General features: G+C 41.3%; 1 protein-coding gene across 1 annotated transcript in view; it reads left to right on the forward strand.

The window, feature by feature from the left end:
- sema3d (sema domain, immunoglobulin domain (Ig), short basic domain, secreted, (semaphorin) 3D) overlaps window positions 1–19873 on the forward strand; it is a 104961-nt gene that overhangs the window by 38764 nt on the left and 46324 nt on the right. Inside the window, exons 2-3 of the mRNA XM_088339579.1 lie at window positions 3202–3440; window positions 16592–16752. Coding sequence (XP_088195705.1) covers window positions 3233–3440; window positions 16592–16752 — 369 coding nt within the window. The 5' untranslated portion in view covers window positions 3202–3232. The remainder of the gene's footprint in view (window positions 1–3201; window positions 3441–16591; window positions 16753–19873) is intronic.

Genomic DNA, 19873 nt, shown 5'->3' on the forward strand with positions numbered 1-19873 from the left:
TAATTATTAAATTATTATATCTAAATACAAAAAGGGTGTAACCGAACAAACTGTCTGAGTACTCAGACGTGATTTGTCGTTCATTGGATGGACTTTGATGATTTAATGATCTGACAGAATGATTGTTAAAAAAAATCAATAAATAAGACATTGCTACAGTTATTTAGTGCTTGAGTAGTTTTTTCATTCAGTCCTTTTTTTTACTATTACTTTATGTTTTAGATCACTACTTTTTACTTCTACTTGAGTCATATTATTCTGACATAACAGTGCTTCTTCTTTAGTAACATTTTGGGCTACTCTACCCATGTCCGTCGGGGAGGCAAGCACGAGGGCTGTCATCATATATATAGACATGGTTTCTGCATGTAAAGTATAACATTAGATAATAGAATAACTTAATTCAAGTCAGTCACGAAATCAATGACGGACCAAGCATGATTGCTCTCGTTTGTTGCAATTTGCAGGGTAGCAAAACAAATTTACATTTTTACACACATTTAAAAATGTACTTGCGGTGTAGCACAACTAAGTATGCTCTTTGTTCATTGGCTGATTTATTAAACTTAATTTCAACCATCAACCATTGAATGGTGATTGTTGGTTGATTGTCAACCATGGAATGGTTGTAGCCAGTGTTCCCTCTAAGCTGCGCGTGGGCAATTGCGCACTGCTCGCACATTCTCAGCGCACAAGAAAATCGAGCCAGCGTACGAAAATGAGGGCTCAAAATTACTAATTAAGAAGCGACTTAAGTCAAAGTTACAATGCATGAAGGTGAAAATACACGGGTTCCCCTGACGTTGCGTCCTAAATGCGGTATTTTGAAGTCGAGTCGAAGGAGAACGAAGTTGAGTAAAGTTAGTAGAGTTTGTCAGGGAACCGGCTTCTTTGGCTCGGCTCACTAAAAGCAACAGGCTCTTTCGGGTCCTTAACGGCTCTTCAGGTTGTTTTTGCTTCTTTAATCCCAACATGACCAAATATTATGCAAAAGTATGCACAAAATGACATAAAGGAAGGGGGAATAGAACAAAAAAGAAAAAAATACCAAAATGAAAAAGTAGTGAAAAGCTGAGAAAAAAAAGAAACAAATGGAAGAGAAAAAAGAAGGAAACATTTAGAAAAAAGACAGAAAAAAAAGAAAAGAAATAAATGTAGGTGAAAAAAGTAAAAAGAGAATGAAAAGAAAAAAAGTAACAGCTCGGAAAAATAAACACAATGAGATTTTTTTAAAGGAATTTTTAAAAAAAGTAGGAAAAAAACACGAAAAAAGAAGAAAAAGTGTGTGTTGCATTCAAATAATTTCCAATTATATCAAGCGAATCTTGTTGCCAACATTGTACTTCCACAAAAAAATGTGATTAAGTAAAGTTCTGTATCTTACAACCGATAATTAATAATAATTAATTATCTTGCCACACTTGGGATTATGGTTGCTCACTGTTGTTTCAAGCGCTGCTTACCGACTTTGTGTGAACGCTCAGACCCCTGGAAAATTACAGGGAACATTGCTTGTAGCCACCAGTGCCAGTGACGAATATTAAACATTTTTTTAACTTTCTGAGTTTCACACTGCAAGCTTTCGCGTCAACATGAATGCATGTACGAAAGTGACTTTTCACATGAACAAATGTCACCTATCCAACATGGGAGGAAGCTTGGCAATGTTTGCCTTGTTGCTTCTCTGCCATAGAATATGAATTAGCTGGTGATTCACTCATCCCCGAATGTTGATGTGCCAGAGAAAAGACTTGTTTTTATTACCATCAATAAAGGACAAACTGAAAGACCCATTGGCTGCCGCTTGGAACTTTTGCCAAGCATCACTAGTAAAAAGACTTATAGAGTACCGTATTTTCCGCACTATAAGGCGCAACGTGTTATAGGGAGCACCCCCCAAAAAATAGTTTTTGGTCCTATATTTTCCATACATAAGGCGCATCGGATTATAAGGCGCTACAATGGGAACAGTCAGATAGTTCAGTCAAACTTATTATCCCCTTAACATTCCGAAAGCTTGCAAAGAAGCAAATACGTGTCTCAGACATGAAATTCAATATGGCGGCGCCCCTGTTCGGCTGCGGCTGCATCGGCTCGCAACAGTTTTTTACACGTCGGCCATAAGACCCAGTCTTCGACTCAGTTTTGACGGCGCACAAAGTCGGCTCGAACTGCAGATTAAGATACGATCGCAGTTTTTTTTGCTGGATATGCGATTATCCAGACATTAAGCGCTCGGTTCTACGACTACTCGGGAGTGTTTATTAGCCACGGACTGCTATGTCAACAAGACCCAGCACCCTACAAAGCAGCGAAGCAGAGTGGCAAGACAGCGGCGTGACCGCCGGATGAGGAAGCGAGGTTGTCGGGCCGGGCTAACAGCTAGGCTAAAGGCTAAACCCTGCAAAACGCCTCTCCCATCCATTTTCCTCTCCAACGTTCGCTCTCTGGACAATAAACTGGACCATTTAACAACTGGAAGTGGCATCGAACCGCGAGATGACGAACTGCTGCGCTAAAATTCTGACGAAGACATGGTTAATCTTATCTATCCCGGCTGATGTTCAAAGAAACTGTGCGGGTCAGATGTATCGACATTTCTTTCTGTATACACGTGTACATGAATGACAATAAAGTAAATCTGAATCTGAATCTGAATCTGAATCTGAACAAATGTCACCTATCCAACATGGGAGGAAGCTTGGCAATGTTTGCCTTGTTGCTTCTCTGCCATAGAATATGAATTAGCTGGTGATTCACTCATCCCCGGATGTTGATGTTCCAGAGAAAAGACTTGTTTTTATTACCTTCAATAAAGGACAAACTGAAAGCCTCATTGGCTGCCGCTTGGACCTTTTGCCAAGCATCACTTGTAAAAAGACTTAAAGAGTAATCTGGGTGAAAAGAAGACTGAGGAGGGTTAGAGTGACTGAGAACCGAGTGTAACTTATTTTGCGGGGCTGACCTTTGTTGTGCGCAAACAGGTTTAAAGGCGACACAAAAGGCAATAGCCAAGAGGTAGGATGGACAAGAAGAGAGGGCGACATGCCTGCAGGGCTCCATGGTGAAGCAGCTCAGTGGTCACAAACACAAGAAAGTGTACATATCCTGCTCAGGACCTAGAATAGAGTTCCGCACACGCACACACTTTTGCTCGATTGCTCCTCCCTGGCTTCATCCTATGCCTCGGTCTCTCTCCAGGGCAGCACAGAGGGAACTCCGACCAAACGCCATGAAGAATAGAGGCTCGCTCCTTCCAAGTCCAAATGAAGATGGGGATCGGCGTTGTATGTCTGGCAGTAATTATTGCAGGAAGGACAGAAGGATTAGGGTCCTATCCCATTCAGGAGTCCCATTAGCGGGATTGATGCTCTTGGCCATCATCCCTCTTGGAATGAGCATCAAACAGAGTGTCCCTCGAGTCAAACTCAGCCAGAGAGGTAAGGGATGACAGACCATTGATTTGTATTTTATGTTGACTGTTTATCTTATGCGGAAACCACTTACAACTTGTCAGGGTTTATTTCCATGTTTTATTATTATCATCCCTTTTAATAAATAATAATTTAGCGTTCGGTCTTCCCAGCTCTGCTTGTACGTTCTAAGCAACTACAGATGCTGCATGGCCGAGGAGCTAAAAGTATTTTTATTGTGTACAACAGGGTTGGGTTCTCTCCTGGCTTTGATCTCTTTGATCTCCGGCAAAACTAACATGAAATGCGACAGAAACAAAAAAATATTTTTATTGTGTACAACGGGGTTGGGTAGGGTTACTTTAACTTGATTACTTTCAATGACTTTTGGATTACTCCAATACCAAATATGCTAATAAAAGACAAAAGAAACTCAATATGAATAAAATGATAACTCACAACACGTGGTAAGCTTTCTCTCCTGGCTTTGATCTCTTTGATCTCCGGCAAAACTAACGTAAAATGCGACAGAAACAAAATGAAAATAAATCCAAACAGCTTGCCGACATCATTTTTGCCGTTCCATGTATTCCGTTACTCCCCAAGCCTGCACAAAATTAAGTCGTTTTATTCATATTTAGTTTCTTTTGTTTTTTATTAGCATATTTGGTATTGGAGTAATCCAAAAGTAATTGAAAGTAATCAAGTTAAAGTAACCTTTCCCAACCCTGGTGTACAAACAGAATGGAGGAATCACAACATATATTCTTTCAGAGACAAGAATATGAGAGCAAATCAAATTAGAAGAAAAAAATAATGTTTTTTTGCCGAATAGATTGGATGATTAAAACTTGTTCCAAAACATGATGTCAGCCATTTTAAATTGTAGCATGAGTATTGAAAAAACAACATCACAACTTTATCTTCCACTAGTGTGATGCTAACATAATGCAAAGTGATTTGTATGGGATAAAAAAATACTTATACTGTATATGTTTAATATTTAATTATTTTTTTCAATTAATATTGTTTTCAATTCTTTTCTATTTTCTGGCTATGTCAAAGTAGCCTTGACCAGGATTCTGATTCGCTCCCAGCTGGACCTGGCAGCAGTATGACCAGACAGCCACTGAAATTAGAAAAAAGAAAGTCAATTTTGGTGGAATGTGATCAATTATTGATATTTTATTGATTTTAATCCGAGAATTAGGATATTATTTATTTTAATTTTGAATTTCAAATGTTTTGAATTCAAAGCTGGTCATGGAACAAATGAATGTTCAGGCAGCACTGTAGTTTTTTTTTTTTGGGGGGGGTAAATGTAAATCTGAATGTCGAACCTTCCTGTGTGGAGTTTGCATGTTCTCCCTGTGCTTGCATGGGTTTCCTCCGGGCACTTCGGTTTCCTCCCACATTCCAAAAACATGCGTTTCAGGTTAATTAGCCGGTCCAAATTGTCCCTTGGAGTGAATGAGCAAGTGGGTTGTCTGTCTCTGTCCCCTGACCACTGCTCGAAGATAGCTGGGATGGGCTCCAGCACCCCCGCGACCCTACTGAGGATAAGCGGTGCAGATAATGAATGAACGAATGAATAAATGTGAATGGTCTGCATCTATATAACACTTTTCAAGTCACAGAAGACCGCCGAAAGCGTTTTACATTGTGTTTGAAACATACCCATTCACACACACACTCACACACACCGATAAAGGCGACAGTCATGCAAGGTGCCTACTTGCTTATCAGGGACATTAGGGGTTCGGTGTCCAGCCCAAAGACACTTGGACATTTAACTCAGAGAGGCCGGGAATCAAACCTGCGACCTCTCGGTTCTAAGACGAGTGCTGCACGATGAACAAAAAATGTTTCTCTTAATGATACATACAATTAAAGACATCATAACGTGTATCAAATATTCTATACACAAATTGAAAACATGATTTAGCGCGTGTGCGGCACAGTTCTAAGGTCTTGGGAACCTCCTGTGTGGGTTCAAATACAGCTACCGGACTTACTGTGCGGAGTTTGTATGTTATCCCCGTACTTGCGTGGGTTTCCTCCGGGCTCTCCGGTTTCCTCCCAAAGACATGCATTTCAGGTGGATTGGCCGGTCCAAATTGTCCCTAGGTGTGAATGAGCGAGCGAGTGGTCTGTCCCTGTGTGCCATGCGATTGGCTGGCAACCAGTTCAGGGTGTCCCCTGCCCACTGCCCGATGATTGCTGGGATGGGCTCCAGCACCCCCGCGACCCTACTGTGGATAAGCGGTGCAGCTAATGAGATAATGAGATGGTGTGGGCCTGAGAATCATGCGAGTTTATTATATGAATTGTAATCACAAATCTTGATATAACTTTTATGGACGACTATAAAAATTAGATTCCAACATGAACTGGAATAGGTCAACACAGCAGTGCACTTGAGGATGTTCCATGCTAGTACTGGTTGTTTTCTTGCTGTGTATCTTACTGATATAAATCACTATACAAATATGCGGTTAACAAAAGGCAAACACATAGGACATCCAGTTATGGGAGCAACGCATATCTAGAATGGAGATCGTAAGCTGCATTAAAAAAAGGAAAGCGAAGGACGGCCAGCTGCAGAGAACATGCTGTCTTGTGCTGACAAGTGGTAACAGTGCCCATTGAGGTCAGGCTAGCATAAATATTAGGTATGGTGAAGACCAAAAATTTTGTTTTTTATCTGTTTGAGATGCACCAGTATTCATTTATGTCCATTCGGACATGCAGAAAAGGTCTGGAGGAGCGTATAAAGAGAACTCTGGTCCATTTAGAGCAGACCAAACAGTGCAGGTCTGAATACAACCATTCTTGGGTGAAAATGAGTATACTGTGGAACCTCGGTTCTCGACCATAATCCGTTCCAGAACCCTGTTCTGAAAACCGATTTGTTCGATCGCCGAAATCATTTATCCCATTAAAAATAATCTAAATCGTTTAAATCCGTTCCAACGCCCTGAATGTTTACCTTGAATGTTTAACGTAATCATAAAGCTAACCCAGGCTAATCGTACGTTCGCGTTATCGTAATCTTACGTACGAAAGATCACGCCAACATGAACGGGTAAAAATAAAAAAATCAGGTTGTTTACTAGTCTTTTAGCACCCGGGTCTCCACAACAAGTGGTAAGCGGTTCATTGGAAAGGGGGCTCCGTTCCAACACTCTGAATTTTGGGCTCAGTTGCAAAACCCTGAATGTTTACCTCGAATCATAAAGCTAACCCAGGCTAATCGTTCGTTCGCGTTATCGTACTCTTCCGTACGAAAGATTACGCTAACATGAACGTGTAAAAATAAAAAAAAAGATAAAGAAAATAATTATGAATAGGATTTCTTACCTTTCTGGTGGTCAGCAGAAGGCGCAGGTGGACGGTGGGGTATTCCCTAGCAAGAGCAGACACTCGCACACCTCCTTCATATTTTGCTATTATTTCTTTCTCAAATGCAATAGTTGTACTCACTACTTTTCTTTTTTCACCTGTAGCAACTTTGCCGCTTGCACTGACTTTCTTCGGAGGCATAATAAGGGGCTAGAACACCCGTACGCTGCTCAGCATCACACCCTAGCGTAGGCACTCACGCATTACCGGCGTTCGAACTCCGATTTTTTGACCGAACAGCGAAACATTTCTCGAAATTTTTGGTCGGACACCGATTTGTTCGAACTGAGAGGCGTTCAAAAACCGAGGTTCCACTGTATTTCAAAGCTGTGAAGTTACAACTTTTATCATCTATTAAGTAAAGAAATAAGTGGTTAACCCCACCAACACAGTATGGCCTTGTCTAAAGTTTTCTCTGTGGTTTGTGTCCAAGGAACTTGGGTTTGTTTTCCTGAAATCGGTCACCTGATAATTACAGGGAGTACATTATGGAGTGAAGTGTGGACAAGTACCTTTTGTCACAAAGTTCAACTTCCTGATTTAAGGCCATAAGTTTGGTCTGCAAAGTAAATATCAGCCAGGGATCACAGGTATAAACGTTAAGCCAGCAGGGTAAACTTGTCACTAGCCAGAAACGGAGACAGGACCCAATAGTGTTCGTTTAACTCAGTTTTATTGAAAAAGAGAGCAGTGCTTGCTTCCACGATCCGATGATCGTCAGACACGGGTAGCTGATGGCAGGAACGCGGAAGTGGAAGTTCCGTGTAGAGCGGGGATAGTCGTGGGAGGCAGGGAAGCTGGTCGATAGCCGGGACAGAGGAGCAAGGGCGGTAACGAGTCCAGAAAAAAGTTCGGGAACAAGTATCAGGCAGAAAACAGGGCACAACAGGTCGATGGCCGGGACACAAGAACAGGGCAGAAACGGGTCAAGAAACAGGTTGGCAACAGGTAACAGGCAGGAGAAAACAGGGCAGGAGATTGTCAGAGGGTACGTAGCTTGCCTAGCAAAAGCGTAGGTTCGCAGGACGGTCTGACAGCTTCCTCTTGGAAGCCGGGGGTTTAAAAAGAGTCGATGAACCAATCAGCGCTCAAGGCGGTTGGCGCCAACGGGTCATTCGCAGGTGCCCCGAATCAGCAATCATGACAAAACTCAAATGATTGCTTGCCTTAATATCCCCTTTTAAACTTCAGCACAATTGTTACTTTAAAGTGCCCTGCAATCGGCTGGCAACCAGTTCAGGGTGTCCCCTGCCCACTGCCCACTGCCCGATGATTGCTGGGATGGGCTCCAGCACCCCCGCGACCCTACTGAGGACAAGCGGTGCAGCTAATGAGATAAAATGAGAGAGATGTTACTTTAAAGTATTTTTTGTTGCTATCACTGACAAAAAATCACAGAAGTCAACCTTAGTCTCCCTCATCAACCCAAATCCCCACGGCCAGCGGAAAGTAAACCAAGGCTGACCCAATGCACGGAGCTCTTTTCTGGTCCTAGCCATGTGGCTTCGAATAGAACCATTTTTATGTCCTGAATGTCTGCCATAAATAAAATGCAAGTAGCTGTGGGAATTATAAATGCATTCTGTAATGTTTACTCAGCAGTTAAGGTAGTCTTGAAAGCCGCAGTAGATCTTTCATGTTACTTTTCCCATGTGATTATGACCAAGTCAGAAAATCTGAATGCACACTTTTCTGTATTTTGGACTCGGTTGTCTGTTTTCCATGTGCTTAGCTGTTTTTATGCTCCGGGGAATGCCCTTTTAGACCTCAGTGTGTGACGATAGACAAAACTTCCATGTTTGGTTATCTTGGTCGGACAGTGAACACATCTTCTTTTCATCATTGTACATTCTTCAGACGCCACATCGAAGCTAACCTTCTATGAAAAGTGAGCTTGAGTGAGCGAAAATAATCAAAGCAGTGGATTCATCCATGGTTCAGAGACACCTGAGGCTCACAAGCAGTGTTCCCTCTAAGCTGCGCGCGTTCGCAATTGCGCACTGCTCTCACATTTTCAGCGCACAAGAAAATCTAGCCAGCGCACAAAAATCAGGGCTCGAAATTACTAATTAAGAAGCGACTCAAGTCAAAGTTACAGTGCATGAAGCTAAAAATACAAGGGTTCCCCTGACGTTGTGTCCTAAGTGCGGTATTTTGAAGTCGAGTCAAAGTAGAACGTAGTTGAGTAAAGTTAGAAGAGTTTGTCGAGAACCGGCTTCTTTGGCTCGGCTCACTAAAAGGAACCGGCTCTTTCCGGTCCTAAACGGCTCTTCAGGTTGTTTTTGCTTCTTTCATCCCTATATGACCAAATATTATGTAGAATGATGCCCAAAATGACTTAAAGGAAGGAGCGAACAGACGGCCCCTTGGGCTTCTTTTTTGGATAATTGACACATTGCGGACAAATCCCAAGATTTTTAACCTTGATTTATTTTAATATTATATCATTGTGCAACATGAAAAGTTGTGCTCGTTTACGCAGATCTCCGTTATCAGCCACGGTCACGTGGTTGTTCGTATTTTGCTGTTGTTTGTTTCCCTGTGTTTCTAGCCCAAGGCTAACATTAGCGGTATGCACATCAGTAGAAATAGGCACTGTATCAAATTACTGATAATATTACATGATGTTACGTCTTAAAAATGGGTGCCGAGCATATGGAGCCTAGATGTCATTGGCACTGATTAAAAACCAGCTTATCAAAGGACAACTAAGGTCAAATGTGTGACGGCCAGATATAGTTGTTTAAGGAATCTACAAAGGAAACATTCCTTGACATTTGATAAAAGGACGATGAGGATGGAACCCTGAGTTATGAAAGCTGAAAACCTAAAGATAAGTTTTTCCGGGAAGTTCCAAATAGGTGTGGACAACACCGGGATGTCTGACATAGATTAAAATCGAATAAATGCAGGTTGGTATCAATCGATACTGATCCGATACTGATACATCCCAAGATCATTGAATAATTGAACCCGCCCCCTTTGAGTTAATTTGTAATTACAAGAAAACACAGCTTATAATTGTCTTTGTCTTATTAGATAAATACAATGCAAACTGTATCGGTCTAAAAAATATAAATATAAGTATTTCTATGACAGCTGTTTCAGGACAAAAGTCAAGAGAGTAAAACAAAAAGCAGTAATGTAAGGAAAAATACAAACACACCGAAGTCAACAAAATTGCCTGGAACACCTCCCGAGGGAGGCGTCCAGGAGGCATCCTTATCAGATGCCGGAGCCACCTCAACTGGCTCCTCTCAATACAGAGGAGCAGTGGCTCTACACAGAGTCCGTCCCGGATGACTGAGCTTCTCACCTTATCTCTAAGGGAAAATCCAGACACCCTGCGGAGGAAACTCATTTCGGCCACTTGTATCCGGGATCGTGTTCTTTCAGTCATAACCCACAGTTCAAGACCATAGGTGAGGGTAGGAACGTAGATCGACCGGTAGATCGAGAGCTTTGCCTTTCGACCCAGCTCCTTCTTCACCACGACGGACCGGTACAGGATCCGAATGACGGCAGACGCTGCACCGACACCAACCCGTCTGTCGATCTCCCGTTCCATCCTACCCTCACTCGTGAACAAGACCCCAAGATACTTGAACTCCTCCACTTCGGGCAAGATCTCATCCCCAACCCGGAGGGAAAAGCTGAGAAAGAAAGAAACAAAAGGAAGAGAAAAAAGAAGGGAAATTTCAGAAAAAAAGCCAGACAATAAGAAAAGAAAGATACAAATGAAAAAAGTAAATGGAGAACAAAAATAGAAAAGTAACAGCTAGGAAAAAAATAAACAAAATGAGATTTTTTTAAACGAATTAAACAAAAAATGAAAACAAAAAAACGGAAAAAGAAAAAAAAGTTTGTGTTGCATTCAAATAATTTCCAATGATACCAAGTCAATCTTGTTGCCAACATTGTACTTCCACTAAAAAATATGATTAAATACAGTTCTGTATCGTGCAACCGACTAAATAACCCCCCCAAAACGTTAGTATTATGCAACAAAAGATACCAGAAAAAAAAAAGAAATAGAAATCTTGTGAAAGAATTGTTGTGAAAACAAATGACGTTTGTAGGCCGTACCATCTTTGCAATAATACATTAGTCAATTCATTCAAAAGTGAAACAATCTTTTGCATTGCCAGAAACTCAGAAACATGTAAGTTGATGTCAAGTTTTGGACAGCTTTGATAATGACTTAGTCGCCACACTTGGGATTGCTGTTGCTCACTGTTGTTTCAAGCGTTGCTCACCGACTTTGTGTGAACGCTGGAAAATTACAGGGAACATTGATTGGGAGAGTTAAAATTAGAAGACTATCAATTCTCAGTGTCAATATTTGGATTAATCTTCTCACCTTTAGTTCCAAATAAAAAGCGTGAGCTGAGTTTTTACTCTTTAGGCCAGGGGTGTCAAACTCATTTTAACTCGGGGGCCACACAATAGAACAAACATTCTGTCGGGGGCCGGACTAGTAGATTTAAGAGAAAGAAAAAGAGATGAAGTACTAAGAGAAAGAGGGAGGGAAAAGGAGAGAAGGCGGGACAAAGGAAGAAAAAGAGAGAGAGAGGGAGAGAGCGTGAGAAACAAAAGATAAAAAGTCGTGAGAGAGGGGAAAAGAAAGGGGGAGGAAGAGAGAAATTCAAAGATAAATAGAAAGAGAGAAGGAGAGAAAAGAGAAAAAAAGCGCAAAGGGTATGAAGAGAGAGAGAGAGAGAAAAGAGCGAAAAGGAAAAAAGGAAGTTAGAGCAAAAGAAGTTAAAAAGACACAGAGAGAGAAAGAGACAAAGAGCAACAATGGAAGAGAAAAAGAGAGACACGGAAAGTGAAAGAGACAGAGTGGGAGAAAAGGGGAGAGAGAGAGAAAGAGACAAAGAGCAACAATGGAAGAGAAAAAGAGAGACACGGAGAGTGAAAGAGACAGAGTGGGAAAAAAAAGGGGAGAGAGACAGACAGACAGAGAGAGAGACAGACAGAGAGAGACAGACAGACAGAGAGAAAGAGACAGACAGACAGAGAGAGAGACAGACAGAGACAGAGACAGACAGAGACAGACACAGAGACAGACAGAGACAGAGACAGACAGAGACAGACAGAGACAGACACAGAGACAGAGAGAGAGAGAGAGAGAGAGAGAGAGAGCTAAATAAAAGTACAGTGTCTTTGTGAGAGGCACCTAGTTTGGCAACATCAAGTTGACATATTTCAACCTGCAGCTTGTTTTTCTCTTGCGCTTCTCTGAATGTTGTCTCGCGGGCCGGATTCAATCCCTTAGCGGGCCTGATCTGGCCCGCGGGCTGCCTGTTTGACACCTGTGCTTTAGGCGAAAGTAAGCGGCATGGTGCTGAAGAAAATCGGCTAAAGAGGCAGATGTGAAAGCATTGGCTGTGCTGCATGTTTACAGAGCAGCTTAGCGTTCGCCGATGGGGCGAGCGGGTCTAATCTCCCTCCTTTGCTCTAAGTGTGAAATGTGTGTGGTGAGGAAAGATATGAACAAGTGCGGGTGCTTTTGTGTCAGTGTGGTTGTGTGAAGGCTTATGACCTACAGCAGGTATTAAGTCAGATTGTGTGAAGTGGATGGGATGAAAAAGTTCAAATATTGAAGGTTGGAAACCTCTCCAATCTGTCACACTAGAGGGTAATCGGAGCATCAATACTTTCATATGACTCCTGGAGAACTCCCGCACAGTGAGCCAAAGTTTATCAGCTGGCATGGTGCTATTCTGATGCCCTGGAAGCAATGCTCCCTGGAAGCTGTCGCGCACTGCCCGCACATTCTCAGCGCACAAGAAAATCGAGCCAGCTCACAAAAATTATGGCTCTAAATTGCTAATTAAGAAGTGAAGTAAGTCAAAGTTACAGTGCATGAAGGTAAAAATACACGTGTTCCCCTGACGTCGTGTTCTAAATGCGGTATTTGGAAGTCAATGTTGAAGTAGAACAAAGTTGAGTAATGTCAGTAGAGTTTTTTGAGAACCGGCTTCTTCGGTTCGGTTCACTAAAAAGAAGCGGCTCTTTCGGGTCCAAAACGGCTCTTCAGGTTGTTTTTGCTTCTTTAATCCCTACACGACCAAATAGTATGTAAAATTGTGCACAAAATTACTGAAAGGAAGGGGGGAAATAGAACAAAAAAGAAAAAAATAACAAAATGAAAAAGTAGTGAAAAGCTGAGATAAAAGAAACAAAAGGAAGCAAAAAATGAGGGAAAAAATCAGAAAAAAAAACAGAAAAAAAAGAAAAGAAAGGAACAAAGGAAAAAAAGGAAATAGATAACAAAAAGAAAAAAGTAACAGCTAGGAAAAATTAAACACAATGAGATTTTTTTTAAAGGAATTAAAAAAAAAATTGAAAAAAACAGGGAAAGAGAAGAAAAAGTTTGTGTTGCATTCAAATAATTCCCAATTATACCAATTCAATCCTGTTGCCAACATTGTACTTCCACTAAAAAATGTGATTAAATACAGTTGTGTATCGTTTAACCGACTAAATAAGCCTCCAAAAATGTTAGTATTATGCGACAAAAGATACCAGGAAAAAAAGGAAATGGAAATCTTGTGAAAGAATTGTTGTAAAAACAAATGGCGTTTGTAGGCCAATAATACATTAGTCAATTCATTCAAAAGTGAAAAGTGTTTTTGCATTGCTGGAAACTCAGCAAAATGTATCGTGATGTCAGGTTTTGGACATGTTTGATAATGACTTAGTCGCCACACTTGGGATTGCTGTTGCCCACTGTTGTTTCAAGCGTTGCTCACCGACTTTGTGTGAACGCTCAGACCCATGGAAAATTACAGGGAACATTGCGTGGAAGACAAGTATTTTCCCATGACTGCCAGTAAGGACACACTAGCTCAAAAAGTATGGGTGTTCTAAATGTCTTGGGAACATTTTGATGACTTGAAAACTTTTAGGAAAGAAATATGCCCAATATATACTGTACAGTATACCAGTTTTCATGTTTGCAAATCGTGAATTGATAACATAGGAAGTGAGGCAAAGCAACTCTCCACATGGTGGGATGTATATATATATATATATATATATATATATATATATATATATATATATATATATATATATATATATATATATATATATACAGCATATAACAGCAAAATATATATATATATGCCGAGTATGGCGTCGCAGTGGTTAGCGCGTGTGCGGCACAGTTCTGTGGTCATGAGATCAGACCTCCTGTTTGGAGTTTGCATGTTCTCCCTGTGCTTGCGGGCGCTCCGGTTTCCTCCCACATTCCAAAAACATGCATGTCAGGTTAATTGGCCGGTCCAAATTGTCCCTAAGTGTGAATGAACGAGTGAATTGTCTGTCCCTGTGTGCCTTGCAACTGGGTGGCAACCAGTTCAGGGTGTCCCCTGTCCCCTGCCCACTGTCCGAAGATAGCTGGGATGGGCTCCAGCAACCCCGCGATATATATATATATATATATATATAAAGAGAGAGAGAGAGGGAGAGAGAGGGAGGGAGAGGAAGGGAATGAGAGTCATGACCGTAACAATGGACCCAAATGCGTAACGTTTCACACAATGCTTTATTAAGGGAAGTCAGGGCAAGAGAAAAAGACTAAGTAATCTGGTGCTCGCAGGGCAGGAGGAGCGGGAAGCCCTCGAGAACGAAGAATGGTCGGTCATCGGAACAAGTCGGGCAGCCGGGACGGGAGATGGAGCCCAGTCGGAGATCGGAACAAGCCGGGACGAGTGGGAAGTCAGGGAACGGGAATCGATACAGGAAACAGAATCAGGTTACGGGTAGCCGGGACAGGAGAACGGAGCTTGGATTGAAAATCGATACAGGAAACAGAATCAGGATACAGATAGATGGGACAGGGGAACAGAGCTTGGATCGGGGATCAATACAGGAAACAAAATCAGGATACGGGTAGCCGGTACAGGAGAACGGAGCTTGGATCGGGGATCGATACAGGAAACAGATACAAGATACGGGTAGCCGGGACAGGAGAACAGCGCTTGGATTGGGGATCGATACAGGTAACAGGTCGAGATCAAAACGGGAGCCAGAGTCACTAGTGAAAACTGTTACTTTGATTTGGCAATGGGAATTGAATGCAGAACAACATTAAACACCTTTTTTCCCTAAAAGCAAGAGTATTTTTCTTGCAATACTGTGAATGGCAGCTAACCAGTAAGGAAGCACTTCCTAGTTCCTATGTATTATATTGTTGTTGAGCATGTCATGTTTCTGCCAGTATCATAGCAAAACTATTCACATAGCTTTGTATGTCGCTGGAGATGTTCAGATCAGGGTTCCCTCAATACTTGGAACTGGACCCATTTGCCGGACCTTGATGAGTGTTCCGAGGCATAGATATACAGTTCTAATTTGTTAAGTCCTTCATTTCATGGCTAATCTGAACAAGATCTTGAGGGCTGATAGATCAACTCTGACACAACATGACAGAGATATCCTCAGTTGTTTTAAGGACCTTATCAGTTTACACGACTTGAGACGACACGTTTGCTTTTCTTCGCTTGACATGCAAGATGGGAATATAAATCCTTGACTTGAGAAATGTCTTCATGGCCAATAAACTGGCAGTGAAAATACCATGCAGTAGATATCCATAAACACACCCACCGAGGTAGACTATTTGCTATTGTATCTCTTTTGGATCATGTTTCTCAGTGAAGGTGTTGAACCGCAGAGGATTAACACATTTCACTCCTAGCCAAGACACGTTTCTCTCAAAAAGAAAATCCAGTGCTTGTTTTAAGGATTTTGATCCTCTAGAACAGGGGTGGGGAACAAGTTTGACACAAAGAGCCGAAATTTTTAATTGTAAGAGTCAAAGAGCCACACCACGCACTGACCTGCCATGACAGACGGACACACACAAACACACACGAGTAAAAACATATTATTTCCCATAACACACTCCTCTCCTTATAATACAACAAGTATTGTTCTTGTGTTGATTTCAAGGAAAGTGTCCGCCCTCAATATACAAAAAAAATAAATAAACAGGAAACTGTCATGTTGTGGGTGTCAAGGGGCGGGGCCAGCTGGGCGCCATGACAACTGTGCAAGACATGACAAGTTGGACGCTTTAAGTTTAAACCTGTTAATTTCTGGTGATAACCTCACACCGTGCTTTTTTCCCTACACAATATAATCAGAGTTTTCTGCGTAAATTTGCCCTCAGTGTCATGAACCAGGACGGAATCTCGGACCCATTTGCGTTTGTTTCAAAGGAATCTTTATTAGCAAGAGTTGTCTAAACTGGCTTTGGATGCCGGAGTCTGTCGGTCATCAGCCGCTTCGAACGGAATGGCAGTTCCGTGACAGGTAGGTGGAATCGGTACAGCTTAGCGGGCAGGTCGATGGCCAGGGCGGGAGAGCAGGTCGAAAACGTGGAACGGAAACAGGTCAAAATCAGAAGACAGGCAGGAATCAAGCAAGAGTAGTCTTTGGTACTTGGTAATCTGGCGAAACTCGCAGGAATACAGAAGTACGGTCTGACGTCCTCCTCTGAATGCTGACCACTTAAGGGGAGAATGTCAGCCAATCAGAGAGCGTGCCAAACGATTCCCCCCAGGAGACTACACTTTGGCAATCGTGACAGAAACAAGGAACAGAGCCACAGTATATAGAAACTATGATGAGGCAAAGAGCCATGTATTCACCACCCCTACTCTAGAAGGAATCCCAATAACATCCCGCCGAAAAAAAAAAATCATTTAAATATTGAAGAAATTCATCGTTTATCTGTTTTTTGTGACATTCATCTTGGGCAGAGCTGCTGCATGCGAACAGCGTTTCTCTGTTTTTGGGCCCCTCCGATGGTCTCCTGTCACACTCGCTGCTGCTGGATGAGGAGAGGGGTCGTCTTCTGTTGGGAGCCAGGGATCACATCTACCTGCTTGACCCTGACAACCTGGCCAAAGGTCCAAGAAAGGTACATATTGCCAAGGGATTGTTCACATTTATGAGTGCAAAATGTGATTTTTCTTAAGGTTGTACTCCGTGTTCCCTCTAAGCACACAAGAAAATCTAGCCAGCGCACAAAAATGAGGGCTCAAAATTACTAAATTGAGAAGCGACTTAAGTCACAGTGCATGAAGGTAAAAATACACGAGTTCCCCTGACGCTGTGTCCTAAATGCGATATTTTGAAGTCAATGTCGAAGGAAGTTGAAAAGTAAAGTCAGTAGAGTTTGTCCAGAACCGGCCTCCTTCGGCTCGGCTCACTTAAAGGAACCGGCTCTTTCGGGTCCTAAACGGCTCTTCAGGTTGTTTTTGCTTTTTTAATCCCAACATGACCAAATATTATGTAAAATTACGCACAGAATGACTTAAAGGAATGGGGGAATAGAACAAAAAAGAAAAAAAATACCAAAATGAAAAAGTAGTGAAAAGCTGAGAATACAAGAAACAAATGGAAGAGAAAAAAAGAAGGAAAAAATTAGAAAAAGTTTGTGTTGCATTCAAATAATTTCCAATTATATCAAGTGAATCTTGTTGCCAACATTGTACTTCCACTAAAAATGTGATTAAGTACAGTTCTGTATCTTACAACAGACTAAATAAGCCCCCCAAAATGTTAATATTATGCGACAAAATATGTCAGGAAATAAAAAAAAGAAATGGATATCTTGTGAAAGAATTGTAAGAACAAACGAAAAACCTTCTGCAACAGTACATGAGTCTATTCATTCAAAAGAGGAAAACAATTTTTTATTGCCGGAAACTCAGCAAAATGTAACTTGATGTCAAGTTTTGGACATGTTTGATAATTAATGAATTATCTTGCCACACTTTGGATTATGGTTGCTCACTGTTGTTTCAAGCGTTGCTCACCGACTTTGTGTAAACGCTCAGACCCGTAAGGAAAATTACAAGGAACATTGCTCGCAACAAATAATAGCTGGAATGTAATTGGTAAAATGCTTGAATATAAAAAACACAACTGGAAGCAACATATCAGGGTTGAATCAATAAAGGAACCTGACAGACGATTAGGAATTATTTAATGAGTGTTTATTGACCTAATATAATTAACATAATTCAAATTCAGATATGGCCTGACGGCCCACGGCTGTTATATTATATTACAACTCTGATACTGTTATCTTCCCAATCCATTGAAATGAAATGATCTGCATTTATATAGCGCTTTTCAAGTCAATGACTTTACAGTGTGCTTCACATTTCCCAATAGCACCCTTGTATTGCAGCCATGTAAGGCGCTAACCTGCTTATTGGCGGTATTAGGGGTTCAGTGTCTTACCCAAGGACACTTCGACATGTAACACAGACAAGCCGAGATTCGAACTGGGATCCCTTGATCCCAAGACGAGCGCTCTACCTCCTGAGCTACTGCCGCCCCCATTGACTTCTAGACCCTGGCGTGGGGTCACTGTAGCGGTCTTGCTAACATCTGCTCGGTTTGAGTTAACGTATCATGTCTCCACATTCAACTTTAACATGCAAATCCATTTGCATTGATTGATCCCCGCCTTCTGTTCCAGTGTATACACTCTGCTGCTCGGCTTTAATGCGCTCCACATTGTTTCAACAGCTGACCGAGACCGGCTGTCGGCAACGGGTTATTATATGTAAACATAAAATCACATACATTCAATAAATACCCATTTGACACGGACTTTTAGACAAACATACGCATGCACTCTCCATATGTTTGAGCGGCGAAGCCGCCCAGAATGACCTGCGACGTGTTTACTCGATCCTTATCTGGTTGTTTTAACTTTTCATACTGCTCGCCGAGTGTTACCTCTCCGGTCACTGATACTGATTCTAGGGAGATTAGTCCTGCAGGGAACATATTGGGAGCCCTCTGGGAGCACTTTGACAATCACCCTTGAGGTCTTTCTGTAAATTGAGACGTAGCAAAAAGATCTTAGAGCACATTGCCAGCAAGCCAGGTGTTTTTGAGAGGTTCTAAAGCTATTTTCAGATTTGCATGTGGTGTTGTAAAGCAAAGGTGTTGATCTCTGTCCTTATAAATTCTTTTACAGGCTTATGACACTTTTCTGTAGGAATTCCTGACATTCTGCCTCATGAGATATGTTCACATTGTAGGGGCTGTATTTACGCATGCCTACACAGTGTTCCCTGTAAGCTGTAAGCACATTCTCAGCGCACAAGAAAATCTAGCCAGCACACAAAAATGAGGGCTCAAAATTACTTATTAAGAAGCGACTTAAGTCAAAGTTACAGTGCATGAAGGTAATGTTGTGTCCTAAATGCAGTATTTTGAAGTCGAACGAAGTTGAGTAAAGTTAGTAGAGTTTGTCGAGAACCGGCTTCTTCGGCTCGACTCACTAAAGGGAACCGGCTCTTTCGGGTCCTAAACGGCTCTTCGGGTTGTTTTTGCTTCTTTAATCCCAACATGACCAAATATTAAGTAAAATTATGCACAAAATGACTTAAATGAAGGCGGAATAGAACAAAAAAGAAAAAAATACCAAAATGAAAAAGTAATGAAAAGCTGAGAAAAAAGAAACAAAAGGAAGAGAAAAAAAGAAAGAAAAATTTAGAAAAAGCCAGAACAAAAGAAAAGAAAGATATGTAGGAAAAAAGTAAATAGAGAACAAAAATTAAAAAAAGTAACAGCTCGGAAAATATAAACACAATGAGATTTTTTTTTTAAAGAAATTTAAAAAAAAAGTATAAAAAAAAACACCGAAAAAAGTATAAAAAGTTTGTGTTGCATTCAAATAATTTCCAATGATATCAAGTGAATCTTGTTGCCAACATTGTACTTCCACTAAAAAAATGTGATTAAGTACAGTTCTGTATCTTACAACCGACTAAATAAGCCCCCCAAAAATGTTAATATTATGCGACAAAATATATCGGGAAATAGAAAGAAATGGATATCTTGTGAAAGAATTGTAAGAACAAACGACGTTTGTCGGCCGTACAACCTTTGCAATAGTACATGAGTCAATTTATTCAAAAGAGAAAAATCATTTTGCATTGCCGGAAACTCAGCAAAATGTAACTTGATGTCAAGTTTTGGACATGTTTGATAATTAATTATCTTGCCACACCTGG

Source organism: Urocampus carinirostris, chromosome 7 (assembly GCF_059441175.1).
Source record: "Urocampus carinirostris isolate Australia breed hairy pipefish chromosome 7, RoL_Ucar_1.0, whole genome shotgun sequence".
Classification (NCBI taxonomy): Eukaryota; Metazoa; Chordata; class Actinopteri; order Syngnathiformes; family Syngnathidae; genus Urocampus; species Urocampus carinirostris.